We start from the raw sequence: 24,963 nt of genomic DNA, 5'->3' as shown, positions 1-24,963 counted from the left end.
AGAACCATGTGCAAATCTGCTAGCAATGGATGGACTGCTGCCAGTTGATGCACACCTGTGAGGCTTTAGTCACTGTAAATAAAAAGAATCCGCCATTGTTTTCAGAGCAGCTCAGCACCTCTACCAACAGAACACCCTTTGAGTACCCTCCACTTTTCTATAAATCCCAGGTTTGAGGCACTGGAGTAATCATCTGATTTTCAACCTTTTACGTGCTTAAATGGATTTTAAGAGGAAAGGGAGATCTAAATATTTTTAGACACCACTGCTAATATCAAAACATCACTGCTTTCTATGTTTAAAGCCCCTGGAAGATTTCTAAAGAATTCAGAAAGGAACACTGCCCATATAACCACTTCCAAAGGTGAGTTTAATGACACAAAAGAGAACAACACTTCATCAAGCTGCTGATCACTCTTCCGAAGATACCTAAGCAAAGTAGAATTTGACAAGCATGATGGCATTTACCCCGACATCACTGAGGTTTGCCCCAAAACAGCCACTGATTCTCCACTGGGGGTGGGGGTACCACTGACAATGAGCTTCTATCTCCCCTTCTGTAACAAATAAGCTCTAAAATACATAAGGCTCAAACATGATCTTAGTTTATTTCTTGCGTCTTTTCCATTTTCCCCACCCAGGGCATTCGTTTTTGCTTTTCCTTTGTGAGGAGCCTCATCCTGGCTCTTTGCATAATTGATTCCTTCTCCTTAGTCCTCTCAGACCAACGTGGAGTTAAATTCCAGCTCTACCATAGGTAAAAAAATCCTATAATCTCTGCACCTCAGTTACCTCACACAAAAGAAAATATCCCAAGGAGCACTGCTGACAGCAAGATGGAGCACAGGAACAATAGTCTTTGCCAATTTGGTCACCAGTTGTTTTTTTTTTTCTTTCCTGAGTTCAGACTCAGCAAATAGGATGTAAGACCCATCCCTTCAACTTGGGGCTCATAACCTACTTAAAAAAACACTTCCTGCTCAGGTTATAATTAGAAGTATCTGATGATTATGAAGAACATGAGAGGGCTTTATGAAGTGTTAATGAGCAACTCTGCTTTGCCTGGCATCAAAGTGGAGAGGGCAATGACCTCAGGCCACCAGCACACCGTGATAGGTAGCAGTTTTACTGTGTATTTGCCATGTGACCTTGGGGAAGTTACTTCATCTCTCTAATAATGTGATCTGTAACACATTATTAATTAATAAAGGGATTAATTAATAAAGGGATTAATAAAATTACCTGCCTCCCAAAATTCCTCTAAGAACTAAGTAAGATAATGCATGCTAAGCATGTTAAGCTCAAATAATGACAGCTATTTCTACCATTGTGACCTCCTCACCAAAGATTCTGAATTTCAGTCTTTCATGAAATCCTGAGAATTTCTCTTAACTCCCCTGGGGGTGGGGGAGGGGAGTTCTGCTTTGCCATCTTTCCTAGAAATGGACCATCATAAGCCTGGGAGGCTAGTAACTATAGAGCATCAACCTGGGGCTTGTTTTCCTGGAGCTGAAACATGAGGAAGGCTGTGGCAGAGACTGCTATTTCTTAAACCAATATCCATTTCCCCCTTCTCCTTCCTTAGTAGTATGTTTTAGCTGATCATGGGGCCTCCCAAAATAAGACTACGTTTCCCATGCTTCCCTTCAGCAAGGTGTGACCATGTGATTAAGTTTCAACCAACAGGAAGTGAGTGGAAGTGAGAATACAACTTCCAGGGTGTTTCTTAGAGGGAAGAAATATGCTGGAAAACAAATATGTTGGTTGCCATCTTGGATAAGCAGAAAGAGAGTAATCCTAGGGAACATAAAGCAACAAGAGAGAAGAGCCTGGGACCCTCATTATTTCATAGAGTAGAGCTGCCATTCCAGATCAGGCTTTTATAAGAGCAAGAAATAAGCTTCCATCAGTTTAAGCCATAGTTATGATGGCCTTTATTACATGCAGCCAGTTAGAAGAAAGGCAGAATGTGGTGGACAGTTACAACATGTCCCTGGCACAAAGTACCTGCATGATATTTTCACCATAAGCATTTTTGCCATAGACTTCTTTGCCCTGAGCATTTTTGCTGCAAACATTTTCATCATGTAACTAATTAGTCATAAGGCAATTCTTCTGTAAAAGATAAAATCATGAAAAATAAACATTCATTTAAAAAGATGTAATGAAATGTGAAAAACAAGTAAAAAGACTTTATTACAAAATACAAAATACTTGAATGCATTTAAGATGTGTGTAGGTTCATGGCAATATTGCCAAATAACTGATTTTATTTTGTGGATTGTACCTAAGCACTTGTCTTTGAAGTCTTTCATTCATCATATTATACATTTTTTGCTTGTTGATTCATTTATCTCCTCATTTGGCATCACACTTCTTTTCTTTTTTTGCTAAAATTTCTTCCTTCCTTAAGAGATATATCAGTTTCCAAATATTAGGATACATATTTGTAACCAAGCTTTCTATTAAATTCTGAAAGTCTTCTATGCTGTTCTTCATTCTTGGCATACTGTCACAAGTCTGTTTATAGACATTCCAAAGCTCTATGGGAAATGTAGGATTAATATTCTATGCCACTGTATAGATCATCATCAGAGCTAAGACTTACATAAAAATGGGAGTGCTGTGTCAATGGAGAAATGAATCCAAACTGTCAACCAGTTTGATGATAAAACCAAATTGTCAAACCAAAGTGTCAACCAGTTAGTTTTGTTATCTTTTACAGCAAAATTGCCTTAAGGCCATTTAGTTATGTGGCAAAAATGTTTGCCATAAAGACCTCAGTGGCAAAGATGTTTAATGCAAAAGTAACCCACATAGTAGGTTCTCATAATGACTTGCAGAATTAATCTTCAGGGTTCTAGGCAATCAACCCAAATTTGGAATTTCGAGGTCAGCTCCAGAAACAAGAGGACAGTGGTCAGCTGGAGAGTGTCCACAGGACAATGACTAGGGCAATGAAAGGTCAGAAAAACCCATCTCAGGAGGAAAGACTGTAAGATCGAGAAGGAGAAAGGTAAGCCAGAGCAACAGAATTAGGTTTCAAGTAACTCAAGTATAGTAAGTTGAACGGGCTCCTCTCTTTGCACTCTAGTTTCCTCATCTGTAACAGATAAGAGCAGAAAATCATTAAAATCCCCTCCAGTTATACCACAAGGGGTCTACAGATTCAGAGGAATTTATATTGTACCACAGGAGAGAACTACAACCCACCTAGATATAGCACTGTGATAGTGAAGGACAGATTTCCACTGAACATCAAAAGACAACTTCCTAGCAATGTTTCTTGTCCAGCAATAGAATGGCTGCCATCCAAAGTCCAAAGTTACGTGACTAAAAAGGTTCAATCAGAGACTAGACAGGTTTCTAGAGGAAGTGCTGAGTTTGGGGAGGACCATGGAGTTCAAACAGACTCAGCTCCTTCTTAAAGACTGGTCAGGAAAGCGGGCTTTATAGTAGATAGTCCTGGATTTCAATCCACCTCAGCCACTTGTTTGGATACATGATCCTGGACAAGTTATTCACCTTTTTTTCGAGTCTCAGTTTCCTCATTTTAAAAATGAGTATAGCAAGACGTAACTTAAAGTATATTGTATTAAGAGATAATGCATGGCAAGCACATGGCACAGTGTTAGGCCCATAGCTGTTGATAGCAGTCATCATCAACATCGCATTAGCTTTAGAAATGGAGGAGGAAAAGAGAAAAATGGGAGGAGCTGAGAAGATGGGAGTTAGTCATCCTGGTGGAAGCACCAGTAGGTAGAGGGCTGGAAGTTGTGGATTGAGCGCATAGTTGCACAGCCAAAATTAACCAGGGCTACCAGGGCTTGCTACATAAATGCTGTGGCATGCAGGCAGGATCAACAGCAACTCAAAGAGTAGGAGAGGAAGGGAAGCTGGCAGTTGGAGGCTCATCAGAAACTGAGAAAGGACTCTTATCCAGACCTCATCCACCCATCCAATATTTATTGGTCATCTACAAGCAATTACAACATGGTAAAAGCATCACAAGGAGTTAAACACAGTGTATAATCAAGGCACAGAGGAGAACCATCTGACCCAGATTTAGAGGGCCAGATAAGGGTTTCCACAGAAAATGATAGCTAACTCAAGACAGACATTACCGAGAAAAAGGTGTTTGGGGCAAAAGGAAAAAGAGAGGTCAAGCCAATGGTATGTTTGAAGGAGGGTGAAGAATCATAAAACCTTTCCCACTTCCCCTCTAAAATTCCCATATTCTGCTAATTGTTCTACTTTAAGGTTCTACATTTATGGCTTCAGATGAAAAAGCAAAATAAAATAAATGTCCTACACATGTGATTTTGTTACATTTCTAAGAGAATAGTGGTGGGTGGGCGTGACGTGTTTATAAAAGGGCAGCACAAGGGCTCCCTGTGCTACTGTAGGAACTGTGATGTTGAATTCATGAATCCACACAGTTGACAAATAGCACAGAATGTGCACACACACATATGAGAAATAGGAGGTGGGATGTATCCATGTCAGTATCTCAGTTGTGATATTACACTATAGTTTTGTTGTTGTTGTTGTTGTTGTTTAAGATTTTATTTATTTATTTGAGAGAGAGAGAATGAGAGAGAGCACATGAGAGGGGGGAGGGTCAGAGGGAGAAGCAGACTCCCTGCCGAGCAGGGAGCCCGATGTGGGACTCGATCCAGGGACTCCAGGATCATGACCTGAGCCGAAGGCAGTCGCTTAACCAACTGAGCCACCCAGGCGCCCTACACTATAGTTTTATAAAATATTGCCACTGGGAGAAAGGGGCAACATTTGCAAGGATATCTTTGTACTGTTTCTTACAACCGCATATGAATTTATAATTATTTCCATACAAATTGCAGTTATAAAAGTAGCAACAAAAAAGAATATAGTTATATAAATTGTAGTTATGAAATATGAATTTATTATTGAAACTTTAGCAAAACACCTAAAAAATAAAATGTCAGAATTACTGGTACCCTATGACCCAAATATCCTTTTGTAATATTTTGACCTAGTTCTTTCATTTTTATACTAGTATATGCTCTTATAATGATTTTCCTCTATGTATATATATATACATGTTATATAGTTTAATTTAGCATAGTTTATTCCTTGTTTATTCCACAAATTTTCTATTTCAAAGATCGTCCCGTTATAGTAAAATTTCCTTCAACAATTATTTTTTGATGGCTACTTAGTAATACCATATAGGCATATCATAATTATCTGAACCAATTCCCTTACTTGGAACACTTTAGGCTGTTTTAAAATTTCTCCTATTATAAGTAATTCTGCAATAAATTAAATCTAACTGGTTGCTGACTTTCCTGAGATGAAAGAGAACAAGTCCCTAAATACTAAAATGTTAGAATTATCAAACATTTTAGAAATCATCTGCCCAAACAATCCCTCGAAAACAAACAAACACTCACACATAAATCATTTCATAGTTATGAAAACTATTTGCCTATTCTCACTTTAGGAAGTAAGGACAAGGTACAATTTCAAAAGCTGTTTAAAAAAAAAAAAAACATGAGCCACTAACCTTGCTCTAAGTCGTTTCTGACCTTGTAGAATCAAGTAGAAGCAGCATAAATGAAAAAATTATAGAGGAAAAAAGTTTTTAAGACTTTGGTACATGCTAGATACGGTTCATATTCCCTTTCTCTCTGACACTGGGGAAGCAGTTTAACTATTTTAATTTTTATTTCTTCATCCACAAACATACCTTCCTCCTATCAAGCCCTCAATAAATATTTGTTGTCTGAATGAGTGATTGAAGTTACTGGCACATTAGGTACTCAGCTGCTTACTGCTGCTCAAACATCCAATGTTTCTCCTTGCTCCTAGTCAGCTCCTCCTTAGAATGTCCTCCCTTATCCTTCTCCACCTGAGGACATCCTCCCTACAGCACTGTTGTCCCTCTTCAGAGAAGCCTTTGTCAATCCACTCACTTCTTGCCCATATTAACTACTTCATCCTTAGGTATAGCTACATAGATGTCTGTACTTACATTAAAGGAACAACTTGAGGGTCAGTCCTGTTTCATCCTTGAGTAAGGTTTCACCAACTATGTTGACATGACAAAACAGGTTTCTCCCATCCTCCACTTTGGCTACAACTATTGGATGAGAGGTACACAAGTAATACCTCTTAAGCCAATTGGATTCTCTCCTCTTGAATTTAGAGTTTGGGATATAGAGACAGATGATCCATGGAGACTGGTTGCTTGAATGAGTGGCATGTAAATTTGTAACATTTGGGGAAGCCATGCACACAAAGAAGACAGAAAAGCTGATCTACAGAGAGAGAGAGAATAAAGGATGCAGCAAATGCACAGCAGAGCATAAAACAAGAACCATGAAGCACAAGAAAGAGAGAGGCTGCCAAAAGGCGCTCAGCTCTGGAGTTCCAGGCCCAAATGAAACCGAGCTCCACTCCCTGGCCCTGGGACCCAGAAGGTACCCTGTGATTTTACAACTCCCTTCCTTTGATTTTCAATTAAAATGTTCTGAAATAAGTTTTTATTACTTGCAACCAAAGATAATTTACTAAGACATGGGTAAGAACCCCAATGCTTTTTCTTCCATCCCTTTATCATTCTATTTCTTCCTCTGAAATATTCTTTCCCACTTTATCTAAAACTTTAAAATCCTACCCATTCTTCAGACTGATCCTAAATACAACCTAATCAAGGAGACTGTCTCTGCCCTCTCTGAATTGCCTCTTAGAACATTCATTCTGTGCTTGACACATATACATTAGAGTTATCCGTGTACTGGCCCCATGCCCCATTTAAGTCACTTCCTCTCTCCAGGCTTCAGTTTCCTTGCTCTTAAAATGAGTGAACTGTTTGAGACTGGTGGTTGTCAAAGTGGATTCCCCACAACCCCACGTTTAGCAATTATGACAGAGAGGTGAGTGGGTAGAGGCCAGGGTGCTACTAAACATCCTATAATGCACAGGACAGCTCCCCACAACAAAGAATTATCTGGCTCAAAATGTCAATAGTGCAAAGGTTGAGAAACCCTTATACAAAAGGAATGAATATATTGATTATGAGTTGAAGATGGCGAACTTGGTGAAGTATGTGTCCATGGACCCATGAGGTCCTGGTCAGTACTACAAATTAAACTATATTGAAAAGGAATTCTTCCTGGGGTGCCTGGTGGCTCAGTCGGTTAAATGGCTGCCTTCAGCTCAGGTCATGATCTCAGGATCCTGGGATTGAGCCCCATATCAGGCTGGGAGTCTGCTTCTCTCTCTCCTGTTGCTCCCCCTGCTTGTGCTCGCTCTCACGTGCTCTCTCTCAAATAAATGAATAAAATCTTTTTAAAAAATAAATAAATAAAAGGAATTCTTCCTGACTGCAGGAGGGTCCTTTGCTTTTCAGAGAGATGGTGTAAGTTGTGAAATAGTTGTTTGCCCATGGAGGGAGGGTATAAAGTAGGGAACCACTGCTTCACATGAATTAGCTTTTGTGGAAACACTGGGGGACAGAAAGAAAGAAAAGAAGAAAGAAAGAGAAAGAAAGAAAGAAAGAAAGAAAGAAAGAAAGAAAGAAAGAAAGAAAAAAGAAGGAAGGAAGGAAGGAGAAAGAATAGAAAGAGAAAGAAAGAAAAGAAGAAAAAATAAGTAATGCCTAGTTATACTTAAAATATAAATGGTAATTTCCTTTCATCCTTAGGTAGCGCCCAATTTTATCCTCCACCTTCAAAATTCTCTTTAAAGACAACAGGAGAGAGAGAAGCAGACTCCTGTAGTACTGACCAGGACCTCATGGGTCCATGGACACATACTTCACCAAGTTCGCCAGGGATGTTCTGAGCACCTCATTAGGTATCAAGCCTGCTGACTGCCTCAACCAAGAGTTGTAGTAATAGATATCCCACACATTTATGAGGCCTATAGGGTGACCACAAATTGCCTTAAAGCTTATGAATAATCCCAGTATGAATATAATGAAGAAAATGCTCAAAACCTTGTAAAATGAAGAGAGAAACATGATCTAACTTAAAGAAACCTCCGGATAATAAAATATTGCCACCATGGTCTTACTTCATGTCAACCTCTTGATACAGCCAACACTTATCAAGGTAGCTACTATAGGGCAGGGAATGCACTAGGTACTTTTCTGTACCTTACCCCATTTGATTTTCCTAACAATCTGATGAGAAAGACATTATCTGTTTTGCAGAGGGGCTCGGATGAGTAGAATGCTTTGCCTAAGTTCACAAAGTTAGTCAGTGATGTCAAAATTTGAATCTGAAGAGCCGCTGGCTCCAACTCCAGTGTACTCCCCACTTCTGTACTACAGTATTTCACAAGAAAACCAGTGGCCACAATCAACAAAGAGCAAAGAAGGTAACGCAATTGTTTCATTCATACTTTATGCACAGATAAGAGACAAAAGGATATATTTCAAAATGTTAACAATCGTCATCTACAGAAAACAAGTTTATCAGTTATTTTTTCTTCTGCGCTTTCCTGCATTTTCTAAATTGTTTTGCCCTAAATATATATTACCTACTTAATAAAAAGTAATTAAAACCCATTTCCACGGTGCCTGGGTAACTGAGTCAGTTAAGCATCTGCCTTCGTCTCAGGTCATGATCTCAGGGCCCTGGGATCGAGCACCACGTCAGGCTCCCTGCTCAGTGAGGGGTCTGTTTCTCCCTCTCCCTCTACCCCTTCCCCCCACTCATGCTCTCTCCCTCTCGATCACAAATAAATAAAATCTTAAAAAAAAAATTTCCAACAACAAAAATAACTCATGGAAGTATCAAAATGTAATGCCAGTTTCAAGTACCATTACCACCATTTCTCACTTACAAGGCTGCCAAAAATTAAGAAGTTTGATAACAACACTGAGTTTTAACAAGGGCCTGGGAAAACAAGTAGTCACATATACTGTTAGTAGAAATTTAAGTTGGAACAAGGCTCTTTAGACAGCAATCTGGCAAGATCTATCATAATGTGATGTGAGTGTACTCTTTGCTCTTTCTCCTAGTAATTCCACTTCTAAGAATTTATCCCATGGGTGTACCACACATACAATACATAAATATATATTCAAAGATATTTGCTGCTCATCAATAGAAGAATTGGGACAGTGGAATTTAAAGTAATCATTAGAGAAAATGAGGTACTTCGCTAGGTAAAAATGTATAAAGTTATCCAAGACATAGTGTTAAGTAAAAATCAAGCTCTATAATAGCATGATAGAAGGATTCCAGGATATACAGGCATTTATTATATATGAATGTGTATGTACACATGTGTCGATGTGCAGGAATCTGCATGTGTCTATGTGGCTGTGTATAAGTTTGTAAATGCCTAGAAAATTCTCTAAGTACATACAAGAAACAATTAATATTAATTATATCTGGAGGGTAAAACTAAAAGCTGCAGAGGAAGGAAGTGAACTTTTATTTTCATTTTCATGCCACTTACTAAATTGTTTTATATTTTCTCTTCATAAGTATGCATCCTGCTATAAACAAAAACAGGGTTCTTGTTTTGGTTTGGTTTTGCGTTTTAAGAGACAAGAAGCCGAGCTCTTACGCAATGGCTTGAAAACAAAGCAACATATGAAATAGAACTGTCTTCTGTTATAACAGCAAATGCTCACAAAACAAGACAGTGTGTGAAAGCCTCCTAGGTTTCATTGTGCCAATGAGGCATATAATGGAGACAGTCCTCTCCTGGTACGCTGAAAGACAAAGCCGGGCTCCTACCACATTAGGCGATGTAGTGGCTGGATTTTAGACCAATAATTAAAGTGAAATGCTGCTATACATTTCAAGGCAACCTAAGCCAATTTCCTTAGCAGTTAAAACCCAATTGTTACTGTTCTATCCCTCTAGCTTGTCTCCTTTTAGAGTAGTTGATACATCATGGCCTCAGGGTGCCCAAGACCTCAACTCTCCTCCTCTGCAAATGTGTCATTTTCCGGGATGTTAGAAGACCTGGAGTCACCGATTTCACTGGGACATTCTAAAAACGAAGTATGATAGGGTATAGAAAGCATGTTGCCAACACTAAGATGCTATGAGAATATTATCATTTGAACTTAAAAAGGCTGACCCTTAATGTTGAACAGTATAGTTACTGATGTCATCTCTCGTATTATAAATCCTGTCTACAGTCTCGAATACCTATGAAGCTATGAAGCCACCTCAAATTCTTATTTGATGCAAGCAGCCAAAATGGCCTCTTAAAAACACAACTCAGACTTCATTTGTCCCCCTTCCCTCCTGACTCACTAAGTGCTGGTTGTAACAATGACCTATCCTTTCACAGAGCTTGGCCCCTCTTCCAGGTCTTTGCATTTGCTGAACCTCGTCCTTGAAATGCACTACACACAGTGCTCTCTCTATTTCTTTTTTTTTCTTCCTGTTTGCTTCTGTTTCTTCAGGTGTCAACTCAAATGTTACCTCCTCAACCTCCTCAGAAAAGCCCTTCCTGATTGTGCTCTGTAGGGTAGGCTTCCCTCCTCCCCACCTCCACCTTGAGCTATTCTCTCCTTTACTCTAGTCCCTCCATGGCATTTAGCATACCATATAATCCTTTATCTTTATCTACTGGTTTATGGTGTATCTTGTGTACTACAATGTAAACCCATAAGCACCCAAGTCTTATCTGTCTCATCCTCCACTGTATCACCATGGCTAGAACCGTACCAGCACATAATAGGCAGTCAGGAGACATTCATAAAATGAATGAATGCTGAATTTACCCACTGCAAAGTGCTTTCATCTACATTCCCATATTTCCCCTTGCCTGTGAAACAGGCAGGGTCAGTATGATTTTTCTCATTTGAATTACCTGCCCAAGGTCAAAGCTTGTAAATGACAAAGCCAAAGCTTACATCTGAGGTTTCTGACTCATGACTCCCTAATATCTCCACTGCTCAACAGCAGCCACAAATTTGGACTCGGAAGGATTGAAAATAGAGCCATTTTTCTAGGCTTTAGCAATAGCTGAAGGGAAGAGAAAGATCTGTTTTCTTGCAGGGAGGGGGTAGAAAAGATGGAGAGGGAAACAGTGTGCTATTATCTTGCACTCCCTAGCTGCAAATTAGTAAGTGAAATTCTTCATCTGAATGAAACGCAGCTACCTCTGGGATGGAGGCTTATGAAACCTCTCATCACCAAGTCACAGTGCGGAACACTTGGCTAATTGAAACAGCAAGTGAAATTTTAGGTAGGTCAGATGCAATTACCCCAACTGGAAAGTGACACCAGTGTTCACACCCATTGGGCCACATGCAGCAGGCTGGGATCTAAGTCACACACATTCACCCCCACATACATACCCCCAAACTACAGTCATCCACAAAGCTTCCTATGGCATGGGGTTCCAAGTCTACCAAATATGCTGACTCACTAGAAAAAGGGGAGAACACGCAGGTAGGACAGGGGAAGAAGAGAAAAGAAGAGTAGCACAGGCAAAGAGGAGAGACAGGGACAAGGAAGCCGAAGATGGAGAGGAAGGCAGAAGAGGAGGCAGAAGAAGAGAATATTGGGAAGGAGGACTGCAGAAGAGGGAGAAAGTGAAGGAAGAATAAACAGTGAAGAGAAATGTCACCCTACTGATTTCTGCTGTGAGGCTCAAGTGGCCAAATGCTGGCACAAGGCAGCCCTTGAGAATTTCTGGGGTCAGAGTGTTTTTTCAGGCCCTTGCCTGTTTCCATAGAGACCGAGAATTCCTGTTTCAACAGTCACCTTCCAGGTTTCTCTGGTGTGTGAGCTTTCTTCCTGTTTCCCCATCAGCAGGCAAGGAAGGATCCAGAGCCTAGGGCTTGCCCTGTGAGAACGGGCCTAAGGGCAGGCTGGCTACTTTACCCTATCCTGGCCTCCAGCCACAGCCCTGGACTCAGACCAGTGCCATAGAATTTCAGTTCTAGCATTTCCACTGATGACCTTACTCCTCCCCTAGGCAAACACAGACCCTGCTCCTGCCTCCCACCTCCTCCACAGCACTCCTCTGGAGATCTGCACAGCCTAATGGGCAGCCCACCAAAAAGCTGAAAGCCTGGTGACACCTCATGCCAACCTGACAGCATATTCAGCCCTTGCGCTGGTATGCTCCTGGTGCACCTGTAGCATCGAAAACCAACTGGTCTCATTTTCCACTTCTGGCCAAGAATGAAAATACTACCTCCTCTTCTGCCACCAGGCTAGACACCTCTAGCTTGCCCTATACCTCCCACCCCACATCCAGGCTGCTGTCAGTCTGTCCATTCTTTTGAGCAATGCTTTCCTTTCTTCCACAGTTCACTGGCACTACCCTGGTTTGGGCTGTCATTATTCTCAGGTTAATGGGCACTTATTTGTCTTCCCTGTCCACAAGACACATGCTCTCTCCCTGGCAGGACGCCCCTTCCCTCACTAACTCATGAATCCCTGGGGCCCAGGAACCTGTGTTTTCAACCAGGGTCTCAGGTCAATCTGATACAGCCAGGACACAGTTGGGAACCACAGATGGGACCCACCTCTTATGCAGCTGCCAAATATCTCCAGTATTCGCACATTACATTCTTCTCTCTGGAACTGCAGTAGGATGTTTGGGGGCCCTAGGTAGTTTTGCCTTCGTGTGCTCATTCCCCCCTTTACAAAAATTATTTTTTACTGCAATGGTATGAAGACGAATTCCTTAATTCCTTACTGTTATACTCATTTATTTTATTCTGGTTTTTAAAAGAAATTAAAATTAAAACGTTTTTGTCGGTCTTAAAATTGTTGTGATCCCTAGGCACCCTGCCTCAGCCCCTCTCCCGAATCTTCAGGACCCTCCCACTGCGTGCAGAATAAAGTCCAACCTTCTCAAGAGACTTACCCTGATCTGGGTTCAATCTGTCTTGCCAGCGCCATCCACTATAGCACTTTTGATCCATATGGGCTCTGGCTTCTAGGCCCAAATGCAAATCTCTCAACACACCATACATGTATGACGATGCCACTGGGCCTTACCTCTCAGCCCAAAACAATTTTCCTTTCCTTCTCCACCTACCGACTTCCTGCTCAAACAGTACTTTCCACTGTGGCTTTCCCTCGTCCCCCGGTTGAAATTATCCCTCCTGCTTCTGCACTCCATGGCACTGCATGTGTCTATTGTTATACAACTTATTCACCCTGCCGTGTGCCAAATATACCCAATTCCGAGGTGCACTTCTTTCACAGCATAACATTTCTAAAATCAGGAAGTGGCTTATAACACATGCCAAATTCACCCGAGACCAGGTACAGTACGACCAATGTGCCAACAATCATTTTCTGCATGTGCAAACCCAATGTGCCTAGCAAGCACTGGACCATCTGAATCCTTCCTTGGTGCGGTCATTTGCATTGTTAACATCACACACAGGTGAATTTTAATTTTCATCCCTAGTGCCTTTCTAAATTATGCTTTGATGCATTACTGAAAGAAAAAAAAATTTGGATCCAGGCTATGACCTGTGACATGTCAGGTAAAGCAATTTTAAGAATTAGAAATTGTCAGATCTCTTGGCCCCTGTCATGAAAATTTCCTAATTCCTTCGACCATGAAGGGCTTATTAACTCAGACATTGAGCTGCTCTGTCAAATGCTCCTAAGTAAATTTCGAGAGATGTTGTTTAAGTAGACAATAAGTATAATTTAGCTTTTTCCTGAGTTACAAGTTTTGCCAATGAGGAAATGTACAATTTAAACTCCAGGATGCTTTAATCCACCTTGAAATTATAGACTCTTTCCAAAAGGAGTTCAAAATGGTGAGTACAGATTATAAAAAGACATCATAATGCTTACATAAATTGCAGATGGCCAAAGGTGATACAAAGAATTTTTAATATTAAACTTGAAAGTAGCTAAGAATCCAACCTCCCAATACTGATGAAGAAACACACAAATCTACAGATAAAAGTCATCTATTGTTAGTTTGTTAAAAAAAAAAAAGTATACATTTAGTGCTTCTTTTTTTTTTCTGCTAAAAAAAATTATCGTGATGATGAATCATACAGTAGGTTGTATTTTTTTTTTTGGTCAAGAAAGCAGTCTCTTGGTAAGCTTATTATTTCTTTACATTTCCACATTAGAAAACTCTTGGGGGTCTGGGACTATGTATTATCTTTCTCTCCCCTCTAGCGTCCCTTGCATATGAAAAATGCTCATTTTTGAGTTGATCTAGCTTTCTGCCAACAGTTTCATTTCTATCAAGTCTGGCCTCATTTCTATTAAAATCTAGTTGCATGCTTATTTATGGTTTGGATGGGTACATTTCATTATAAATTCCCTTTTTAAAACTTCAAAATCAGTGCATGCTTTTATTCATTCAACGAGTATTTATCAGGCTCCTAATAAATGCCAAGCAGTGACAAGAATACAAGGTGAGGAACACACAGCCCTGCTCAGAACTTTACTTAGAGTCTAGAGGGAGAGATAGGCCAGGCAACATACCACAACCTAATGTAGTAAGAGCTAAGGGAGGGATATACAGGCTGGGGGAGGAGCATGGAAAGTGGCCGTCTCATGCAGTCTACAGGGGTTAAGGAGCTCAAGAATGAGCAGGAGATAACCTGGAAAAGTACACATCTAGAAGACTCTGGGAAAAGTTGGCCTAACCTGAGAGAACAATGTGTGCAAAAGCATAGAGATGGAGGTGGGGGGTAGGGGACCTACCAGTGGAGACAGGATAAGAAGTTCTACTGGGCTGGCTTACAGAGGTAGCATGATGGGCTTCTGATGTCCAGTTAAGATAAAGTGACTTTATCCTGAGAACAGTGGGGACTCACTTTCATTGGCAAGATATTGCTCCATAAAGTTATAAAGCGGTACCAATTATATTGTTCTCTCAGTGTCAATAAGGATTTAATCAGTCTTATTCAATACTGCTTTTTCTCTGCCTTCTTCATTTCTAGCATTTTAAAATTCTTTAGGTTCTATTTAAGTCAAGAGAGTTATCTTGGGGTGCCTGGGTGGCTCAGTTAGTTCAGCATCTGCCTTCAGCTCAGGTCATGATCCCGGGGTCTGGGATGGAGTCCCATACTGGACTCCCTTCTCAGCGGGGAGCCTGCTTCTCCTCTCTCTCTGCCTGCCGTTCTCCCTGCTTGGGTTCTCTCTCTCTCTATGTCAAATAAATAAATAAAATCTTAAAAAGAGAGAGAGAAATCTTATTTACAAGATTCAAAATGAAAAACAACTACATTCCTTTCAGTTACCTCAGACATTCCTATTTCTCCTTACCACAGGGAAAGCAGCAAATAGAAACATTCACCACAGAATTCTTCACTTGAAACTTTATGGACATTTCTCTACAACATTTTACTCAATGTAGAATAAGTAGAGCATGTGTAACCTCAGACAATTTGCTTAACCTCTCTGTACCTGGTTTATTCAACTATAAGGAAAAATTAACTGGGGCGCCTGGGTGGCTCAGTCAGTTAAGCATCTGCCTTCGGCTCAGGTCATGATCCCAGGGTCTGGGGATGGAGCCCCACATCGGGTTCCCTGCTCAGGGGGGGAGTCTGCTTCTCCCTCTCCCTCTGCTGCTCCCCCTGCCTGTGTTCTCTCTCTGTCTGTCAAATAAATAAATAAAATCTTAAAAAAAAAAAAGAAAAAATTAACTTTCACCTACCTTAAAGAATTCTTATGAGGATTAAATAAGACACCATAGGTATAGTGTTTAGCAAAATGGCCTGGGTTATAATCATTGCTACAATCAAAAAATTGTAACAATTTTTATGTTTCAGCATTACTGAACAATGTATATAAAGATACATGGTTACAACTTGGGCGCCTGAGTGGCTCAGTCGTTAAGCGTCTGCCTTCGGCTCAGGTCATGATCCCAGGGTCCTGGGATAGAGTCCCACATCGGGCTCCTTGCTCGGCAGGAAGCCTGCTTCTCCCTCTCCCACTCCCCCTGCTTGTGTTCCTGCTCTCGCTATCTCTCTCTCTGTCAAATAAATAAATAAAAATCTTTAAACAAATAAAAAATTTAAAGATACATGGTTACAACTTTATATTTTATTGTAATTTTAATCATGCATATACACATTTATTTTATATATATATATGTTTACACATACTTTCAACAGGGGTTATCTCTAAGACAAAGAATCAGGGAAGGGGGAGGGTATATTATATTTTCCATTGTATTCTTTTCTGTAATATTTAATTCTTTTCTAACAAGAGCATGGAAAACTTTTATGATAAAACTTTTATAATAAAAATTAATTTAAGATTAACATAACATAATAAAAAAGAAAAGAAAAAAATTAATTTAAAAACCTTGTTAAATAAAGCAATATACTGGGTGCCTGGGTGGCTCAGTCGTTAAGCGTCTGCCTTCAGCTCAGGTCATGATCCCAGAGTCCTGGGATCGAGTCCCACATCGGGCTCCCTGCTCAGCGGGAAGCCTGCTTCTCCCTCTCCCACTCCCCCTGCTTGTGTTCCTGCTCTCGCTGTCTCTCTCTCTGTCAAATAAATAAATAAAATCTTAAAAAAAAAAAGCAATATATATGTAAATATTATATATTATTATAGATATCTATATATTTATATTATTATAAATCTATATAGCTAATATAGCTATATATCTAAATATATCTAGATATATATCTAAATAAATATATTTATATACATCTTTTTATATATGATTAATATATATGATATATATTTAGATAGATGATTAACCTAGAAAAGAAGACAACTGAGCTAAGAGGAGAAACAGGATCCGTTCTCTAATTTTCAAAGGGTGGCCATGTGGACAAAGGATTAGATTTATTTTGTACCTGGAGAGCCAAAAGGCCTAAATAAAAAGAAAGAACTTGGTGCTGATGAGAACAGTCCAAAGGTACAGACTCAGAAGGCAGTGATAGCTCCAACACAGAAGGTGTATGTCATAGGCTACATGGTCATCTTTCTGAGACTTGGTTCAAAAGATTCCCCTTCTGGGGTGCCTGGGTGGCATAGTTGGTTAAGCCTCGGACTCTCTGTTTTAGCTCCAGTCTCGATCTCAGGGTCCTGATCTGAGGGTCGGTAGATGGAGCCCCACAACAGGCTCCACGCTGTGCTCAGCATGGAGTCTGCTTGAGACTTTCTCTCCTTCTGCCTCTGCCCCTCTCCACCCCATACTCTTACACTCTCTCTTCTCTGTCTAAAATAAATAAATCTTAAAAAAAAAAAGATTCCCCTTCAAAGTCTATGAAACCTGGCAGTCTCCAAGCATTTGAACTTTGACAGAGATGTATCCTTAAGCAGCTATCTAGAAACATTCAAACTTTAGGCACACATTAAGTTAGTAAATCAACTTTGCCTTCAACCTACAAAACCCTTAAATGGGCAGGTATTCCTAAGAAAGGAATATTAGTGTATATATGCTTATAATATTTCAATGCAGTATGAAGTTATCCAAATAAGTACTTAATAATAAAGTCTGATTCAAAATGTAGATGCTGTGTAAATACCACCTAGAATAGCATTTGTTAAGGGTAATTTTTGCTTTCAATCAGATTTATACTAAACAGGAAAGTATATTAGCATTCTTCATTATCCTTACACTTTTAAATCCCATTAAAATCTGGAAACAGATTTTAATTGGAGTACTGTTTTATGGCTTATCATTATGAATGTGGTAAGTAAAGCCTTATGTTGGAACATGTTAGTGACTCAAGACTAAGAGTTCATTTGTGGATTCTACTTTCATGGTAGACCAGTGAAATGAACACAAGGTAAATATGGGGTTCCTGAACTAATGACTTGGGATAGCCACAGTGCCATCTGGGAGGTGAGAGGATGACCTCTGAATGACAATCTTTTCTAGAGAATAATTCAAGAAGAGAAAGTGAATCAGGGCAGGCAGAGAGCTCTGGAAGACACACATCTGGCTTGGGGGCTACTCTGGAATGTACCACTTGAGAGTCTGTTGACTTAGAAAGTCATTAAACTTCTCTGAACATCTGTCACTCTTTCATCTAAAAACAAGAGGGGAAATCCAAGGAGATAATATTGTTTCCATCTCAATAATCAGTTGATATTATACCTACACAGAAAGACAGTTCAGTTCAGTGGAGAAAAATTTAGACCCTAGAGTCAGAAAACCTGAATCTGGCTGTCACTAAGTAGCTATTTTTTTTATTAACATATAATGTAATTATTTGTTTCAGGGGTACAGGTCTGTGATTCATCAGTCTACTAAGTAGCTATTTTACCTTCTAAGTCTCCTACCATCTCTAAGAGTAAGTTTCCTCTAATTCTAAGGACACAGACAGCAAAATAAAGGAAAACTGCAAATGTATTCTCATGTTGTTTTAAGTCTCAAACTAAAAGCTCTATTGTAAGAACCACTATTATGATTCTCCTTTTATAAATGGGGAGCAGGCTTAAAATTTTTCTAGGTTTTACAGCTAGTAACAATAGTGCAGATGTTTGATATCAAGTCTCTAGGCACAGACATGCCACTTATTCTGCCTAATAGACTTCTGGGGAAATGAAATAAGGTAAGTGTCCAAGTGAACCACCTATTATAAATAGCTATACAAGTGTAAGATATTGTTAGAACTAAGCTTTAAATCCTCTAGATTTATTTTTAAATCCTCTAGATATATTTTTTTCCATTCATAAACATTTCTGTTAGACCAAAGCCCCATGAACCACCTCTCCTATCCAGCATGTCACAGTACAATGAGTTGAATAAATGGGCAGATCACTGCTGTTTTTAGAAATGATCCATGAGCTTAATTAAATATCTTAAACAAATGGATACATTTACACTGCACAAGGCCACTCTTTGAGGATCTAAGAAGAAAGAACTATAATTAGACAAGATAGATATAGTTGTACTAGTCAATGAAACTTGCTACCCACGAAGAGAAACCCCACTCTCAGGGCCCAATTGCTCATCCAGACCAAACAAACAGCATCTTCCCAGACTGTTCTCAATTGCAAAATGCATCAAAATAGTCATAAGATACACAGTACTGCCATAACAAAGCCATAACATTCCCCTAACCAGAAAGAGGAATGGGGACGGGAAGAATCCTTGCAACCTCTTCATACAGGGCTAGTTTGATCAAGTTGAAGAATCAATTCCTAGCAATAGTGCTTTAGAGACAACCATATTCTTAATTAAAATGTTTTCCTATTACAACAGTTTATCAATTCACTTCATTTTTCTTCTCTAAACCTATTGAAAAAGTCTGATTTGGTGAAAAAGACAATCCTCAAAAATCCAGGACTCACTATAGGCTGCTGTATGTTTGAGTTACTGCTCCTGTCATCTAATAGTGTCTCCTTCACTATTATATTCCCCCACAGTGCTTAGCACAGTGCCTGGCATATAATGGACTCAGGAAATAGGTGTTAAAAAATATTCTAGGATGTAACATACTTCAAAAACAAATTCCAATTCTTAAAATAAGAATCCCTATGAGAAGTGAAAATATACAAAATTTCATTTCCTGAAAGTGGGGCTCCTCCTCATTCATTGGAAATTGTTCATTCCGTATGTACATGTCCACAATGTTCCAGAAAGGATTATGGTGGCATCATTTGGAACGCATGAATCTTTTTCTTTAAGACTTAAAGGAGATCACATCCAGTCAAAAGATGCTTTGGACTTTATCACAGGTTTAGAAAATCATAAATCAAATACCCATGTACAACATCAATACCAAAGCTGTTAGAACCATCGGTCCTTCAGGTAGTTTTAGCTTTAATTTAAAATGGTCCTGAGAGGGGTGCCTGGGTGGCTCAGTCGTTAAGCGTCTGCCTTCGGCTCAGGTCATGATCCCAGCATCATGGGATCAAGCCCCACATTGGGCTCCCTGCTCAGTGGGAAGCCTGCTTCTCCCTCTCCCACTCCCCCTGCTTGTGTTCCTGCCCTCGTTATCTCTCTCTGTGAAATAAATAAATAAGATCTTTTTAAAAAATAAAATAAAAATAAAATGGTCCTGAGAAAACATTCTACCAACACCTTATTAAACTTCAATAAGAGCTTGTATGGGTAAAATATGTTTTCAGGTCAGGACACTTGAACATCTGTAGATGATATTTTACCCCACTTATGGGATAAGGAAAATAGAAAACAGTAGTCCAGAGAGAGCCATTACACAACTAAAAGAAACAAACATTTATTTGCAAAGTGCAAGAATTAAATTCAGTTTGTTTTCATTACTTCCCAAACAACCCAACATGAATCTTGCCTCTGGAGTCCTCAGTTATCCAGTATATTAAAGTTGTCAATGTAGAACAAACCATTGAGCACTTCGATTACAAATTATCTTTATGTAAATAACCCTCTGATCCTGGTTCCTTGAAAAGGTGAGGAAACAGCTATAATAATACCCCTGGTCCAACATACATATATTAAATGACTGTTTTGCTATAGAAATTGGTAAAAGAGCATTTCCGACAGAGAGAAATCCACCTTGTTAAAATGCTTTATGAAAAAAGGGTTGCAAGCCCAGATACAAAGTTTAGAGGCATTTTCATTTTCCTTACATGTAACGTTTATGAAATATTGGTACACTCAATGCAAAAAGATAAAGATAAACAAGATCAAAGCCAATAGCTGATGAAATAAATGTCATTGTACAAATCATAAAAGCTGTGTAAAAGGGCTCTAGATAAAAATTTGCTCAAGGTAAAAATTGCTGAAGAAAGGTAACAGCATTAACCCTAGCAGACAGCCAAGTTGAGAAGAGGCACAGCTTTAGAGAATTGCAAATAACATCAGCATTACGAGAATAATAATTGGAATAAATACCGTCCGTCCGCAGGCTGCGAAAACAATCAACGCACTTGCTCCTTCACGTCTCCCCCTCATCCAGCTGGGTAGTGAAAGCAGCTGCCTCTCCCTGCCCTCCTTCCCAGTGGCTCCACGAGCCACCCGCTCCCTTCTCGCGTCCACCCCTTCCCTCCCCTTTCCCCTCCTCTCCCCGCCCCCAGCTGGTGTATTCAGCAGCCTAGCCAGATTAAGAGGCGCTCCTACAGTCACTGGGCCTCAGGACTGATCTAACGTTTCCTAGCTCCTTGAACTAGAGAAATTAGAGATGCGACACCCAGGTGTATTAGATGCCTTCGCTCCATCCCGGCCCCTCCCAGGCCAAGGTTGGGTGGGAGCCTCGGGCTAGTGGAGTGGGCCGCCTCTGGAGGACACGGCGGAGTTCCGCTGGGCGCACCCCGCCGCCGGCGCTACCTGAGCTGTCCATGGTGCTGGCGCGGTCCTGAGACTGTTGGGCGGGACTCCGCGCGGCTACCGCCGCCCCGGCGTTCACTCTCTGCTTGCCGCCACCCGCGCCGCTCCCCGCACTTAAGTCCCGGTTACTGTCCACCAGCTGCAAGGATTCATAACCATCGTTGCTGGTCTTTTTCCGGTAGCTCCCGAGGAGACTCATGGGCAAGCCCAGAGAAGAGGGGGAAAATATCAACCTGGGAAACGAAGGAGGAGGTGGAAGGTGGAAAGGGCTAAAGGAGGGGGAAAAAAAAAAAAGGAAAAGAAAAAAACCATCAAGTGTCCGACATGACGCAAAGAGGAGGAAGAGGGAACGGCCACCAGAGAGGAGCTTTGCGGGGCGGGCGGCAAAGCCACCGCCCTGGGCAGAGAGCGACTCTGGGCGCCCCGCGCGACCGAGGGAGAAAAAGAGGGCGCGGGCGGGAGGGCGAGCGGGTGCGCGCGTCCTCGGTGCCGCCGCCGCGGAGCCGCCGGCCCTGCGGAGCTTCGGGCCCCGGGCCAGCCACCCTCTGGCTGGGGAGTGCCCGGAAGCAATCCTATAGGTGTCGCCGCATCGCCCCGCCGTGCAGCAGGGCAGCTCCAAGCGCTGCTGGCCCACGGGGAGGGAAGAAAAGAGAGGGAGTGAGGGAGGGGAGATTCTCAAGGAGGGGGGCTGAGGGCGGTAAACGGGGCGTGGTGGGAGGGGGAGGGGACTACTACGTCCCGGGTAGAGGGTGTTTTCGCGCGTGAGGTAAAGAAGAAAGAGGCTAGGTGTCTCTGCTTGGTAAGCTTTGGGGACGAGGGGGTCTCTTGGTAAAATCCAGACACGCCCATTTTGTATAACTTAGCCTATATTTGCTGGAAGATTCGGCAAGTCAAAGCCACCCCGACGGTTACCGTCCTGGAGGACAGACTTGTAACTTAATTGAACAGAAAAAGAACGCATGTTAAATGCCAGGCTATATGTATGCTAGGAGAGAAAAGAACAGCAGTTTCTTTCAAACCAGAATAGGAATGATCCCTATGTGAGATATCAAAGAGCTGGCTATTCTAACTAGGAGACAGGGTCCATTCCACCTAGCGAGTAGATGTGACTGTTTCAGTAACTATTTGTTGAACGAATAACTGGGGGGCGGGGGGGGGGGGGGGGGGGGGAAGAGGTCGAATCAGGTGCAATTTCAGTTCTGACATTTACCTTGGGACCTGGAGAAAGGACTATACCACTCACTTGGCTTGAGGGGATGGTTAGGAAGACAAGGATTTTCCTTCCATTCTCTAGCCCCTCCTCCTTTTTTCTTTGATAATTTTGAGAAAACAAAGAAAACAGTCACTCATTACCAGAGAATTCATCATGAAGTTAATCAAGCTGAAGGGTCAGAGCCCCTTTCTTGCAGATGCCCCTTTCAAGGCTGTGTACCTAATTTCATATTCATGATTTTGCATTCTTATTCTTAAAGAGAAACCCAACGTTATGTATCAAGACTTGCAAAACCTGAACATAACTCTAAGTCTCAAAACGCAATTACCAAATGTTCTTTTTCACTTGAAATAATAAGACCACAGAAGTATCCCTCTATTTACATTTTGAGTGAAATTCTGGTTTTGAAAGGATCCTTTTCCCTATTAGGATTTGGAATGATTAAGTGAGGAGCTTTTCATAAGTCATTTGGCAGAGTTTTATCACCCATCAGCAAGAAAATATGTAAAATTTGCTTAAGCCCATACACAAAGCCAGCTTCGCCTTCTTCTCACCTTTCAAGGCTTTCTCTTGATGTTATTTTGATCACTTAAGGACACAAAAATCAAAACAACAGCATCTAAGAGCGTTGGGTCCCAATCATTTGAGACCCAAAGAGTTTTCAGGAAGCTCTAGCTCTACATAGGTCTACGTAAAATAAATTAATTGTATTGAGAGACATATGCCTTTCAAGGATCACTCAAACACAAATTCTTATAGGAAAAGGATGAATCAGTAGAGGATTAAGAATGCTGTGGATCCCTCCAGTCCCTCTGGGAGGACCTCAATTCCCTGACCAGTTGCTTTCTCAACTGCATTAACTGAAGAAGGTGTTGTCTGATGCAATCACAATTTGCAGTTAATGCTCATTTACAAGAAGATCAAACAACTTGAGTGATAGCAGTTAAAATTGTAATAAAATTTTAAACACAAATTTTATACTTTCAATTTTTCAAATCTGTCAGATTGAGCGATTTTATATACGTGACTGAAGTAATACTCTGTAAAGTCTAGTAAATAAATATTTTCCAATAACATTTTAAATAATCCTTTTCTGCACTTTTCCTTCTCTTTTAATTCATTACTGAGGCACAGGGAGAGTAAATACTTAGTGTCCATCACATACAAATTCTGGATTTATAATCACTGGATTAAGATAATTTAGAGATGACCATTTTTCAAAAGTGAAAATTATTTTCAAAAAGAGCTCTTTCAGTTATTTTTTGTTCAACTGTTCTCGAGTTGCAGGCATACTGCGTGAAGGAATTAAGATGAAACATGTGCCTTTGTATTTTTGGATATCTATCTCTCCTATTTGCAAATGTAAAGAAAAACATGAATGGGCTACAGGGACCCTTTAATTTTTTTTTTATTTATACTTAACTTAATATAAATAAAGTTAATCAGAATAACTATTAATGACCCTACAAAATTAAGGATATGAAAAATTTAAAAAGGCAGGAAAATGCAATAGCTAGATTAATATACAGCAGTCTAAAAACTAGTTTGGGGCTTAAATTGGAATATACACCGATTTTGACACTCAAATTGTTTTTATTATCCTAAAGATCAAATTCATAAAAAGTTCACTTATCCATGAGATCTTTTCTATTCTATAAAATAGAGCATAATAAAAATACCATCATTATGTAGTTAAAGAATTAAATTAGTACCTAACACATATAGAGTAAATACTTAACAAATATTCACTATTATTACTATTATTGGGCTGGCTTGGGCACAGCTCTATCCTCAGTGCCCAACAGTCCTAGTTCTTCCCATGGGAGTTGCTCAATAAAGGATAAGTATTATTTGTTCCAATACTATACTAATGGAAATTTTTCTGTGTGATTCTGAATGAACATCTGTGCTTAAGGAAGGGCACTGGTAAAATCCAAGGTGAACATTTAGAGCTAAACTCTCCTGCATTTCCAAGAGCAAGACTGGAATAATTTACTTTATCTCAAGAATACTACATCACATCTGAAGGGGTATGTGCACCCCAATGTTTATAGCAGCAATGTCCACAATAGCCAAACTATGGAAAGAGCCAAGATGTCCATCAACAGATGAATGGATAAAGAAGATGTGGTATACATATACAATTGAATATTATGCAGCCATCAAAAAAAAATGAAATCTTGCCATCTGCAACGACATGGATGGAACTGGAGGGTATTATGCTAAGCAAAATAAGTCAATCAGAGAAAAACATGTATCTTATGATCTCACTGATATGAGGAATTCTTAATCTCAGGAAACAAACTGAGGGTTGCTGGAGTGGTGGGGGGTGGGAGGGATGGGGCAGCTGGGTGATAGACATTGGGGAGGTTATGTGCTATGGTGAGTGCTGTAAATTGTGTAAGACTGTTGAATCACAGACCTGTACCTCTGAAACAAATAATACATTATATGTTTAAAAAAAAAAAAAAGAAGAAGATAGCAGGAAGGGAAAAATGAAGGGGGGGGAAATCAGAGGGGGGAGACAAACCATGAAAGACTATGGAAAGAAACAAACTGAGGGTTCTAGA

The 24,963-nt window shown here is 40.3% G+C and overlaps 1 protein-coding gene across 3 annotated transcripts in view; it reads right to left on the bottom strand.

Moving 5' to 3' along the window:
- Window positions 1-24,963, bottom strand: part of DNAJC6 (DnaJ heat shock protein family (Hsp40) member C6) — a 143,914-nt gene that overhangs the window by 79,533 nt on the left and 39,418 nt on the right. Inside the window, exon 1 of one of the 3 annotated variants that reach the window (XM_021679966.1) lies at window positions 21,181-21,379. The exons of the other annotated variants lie outside the window; for them this stretch is intronic. Within the exon in view, the coding sequence (XP_021535641.1) occupies window positions 21,181-21,379 (199 nt within the window). Of the gene's footprint in view, window positions 1-21,180; window positions 21,380-24,963 lie in introns of those variants that run through there. 3 annotated transcript variants of the gene reach the window in all.

This window comes from Neomonachus schauinslandi, chromosome 4 (genome assembly GCF_002201575.2).
Source record: "Neomonachus schauinslandi chromosome 4, ASM220157v2, whole genome shotgun sequence".
NCBI lineage: Eukaryota > Metazoa > Chordata > Mammalia > Carnivora > Phocidae > Neomonachus > Neomonachus schauinslandi.
This window is presented reverse-complemented; position numbering and strand designations above follow the sequence as displayed.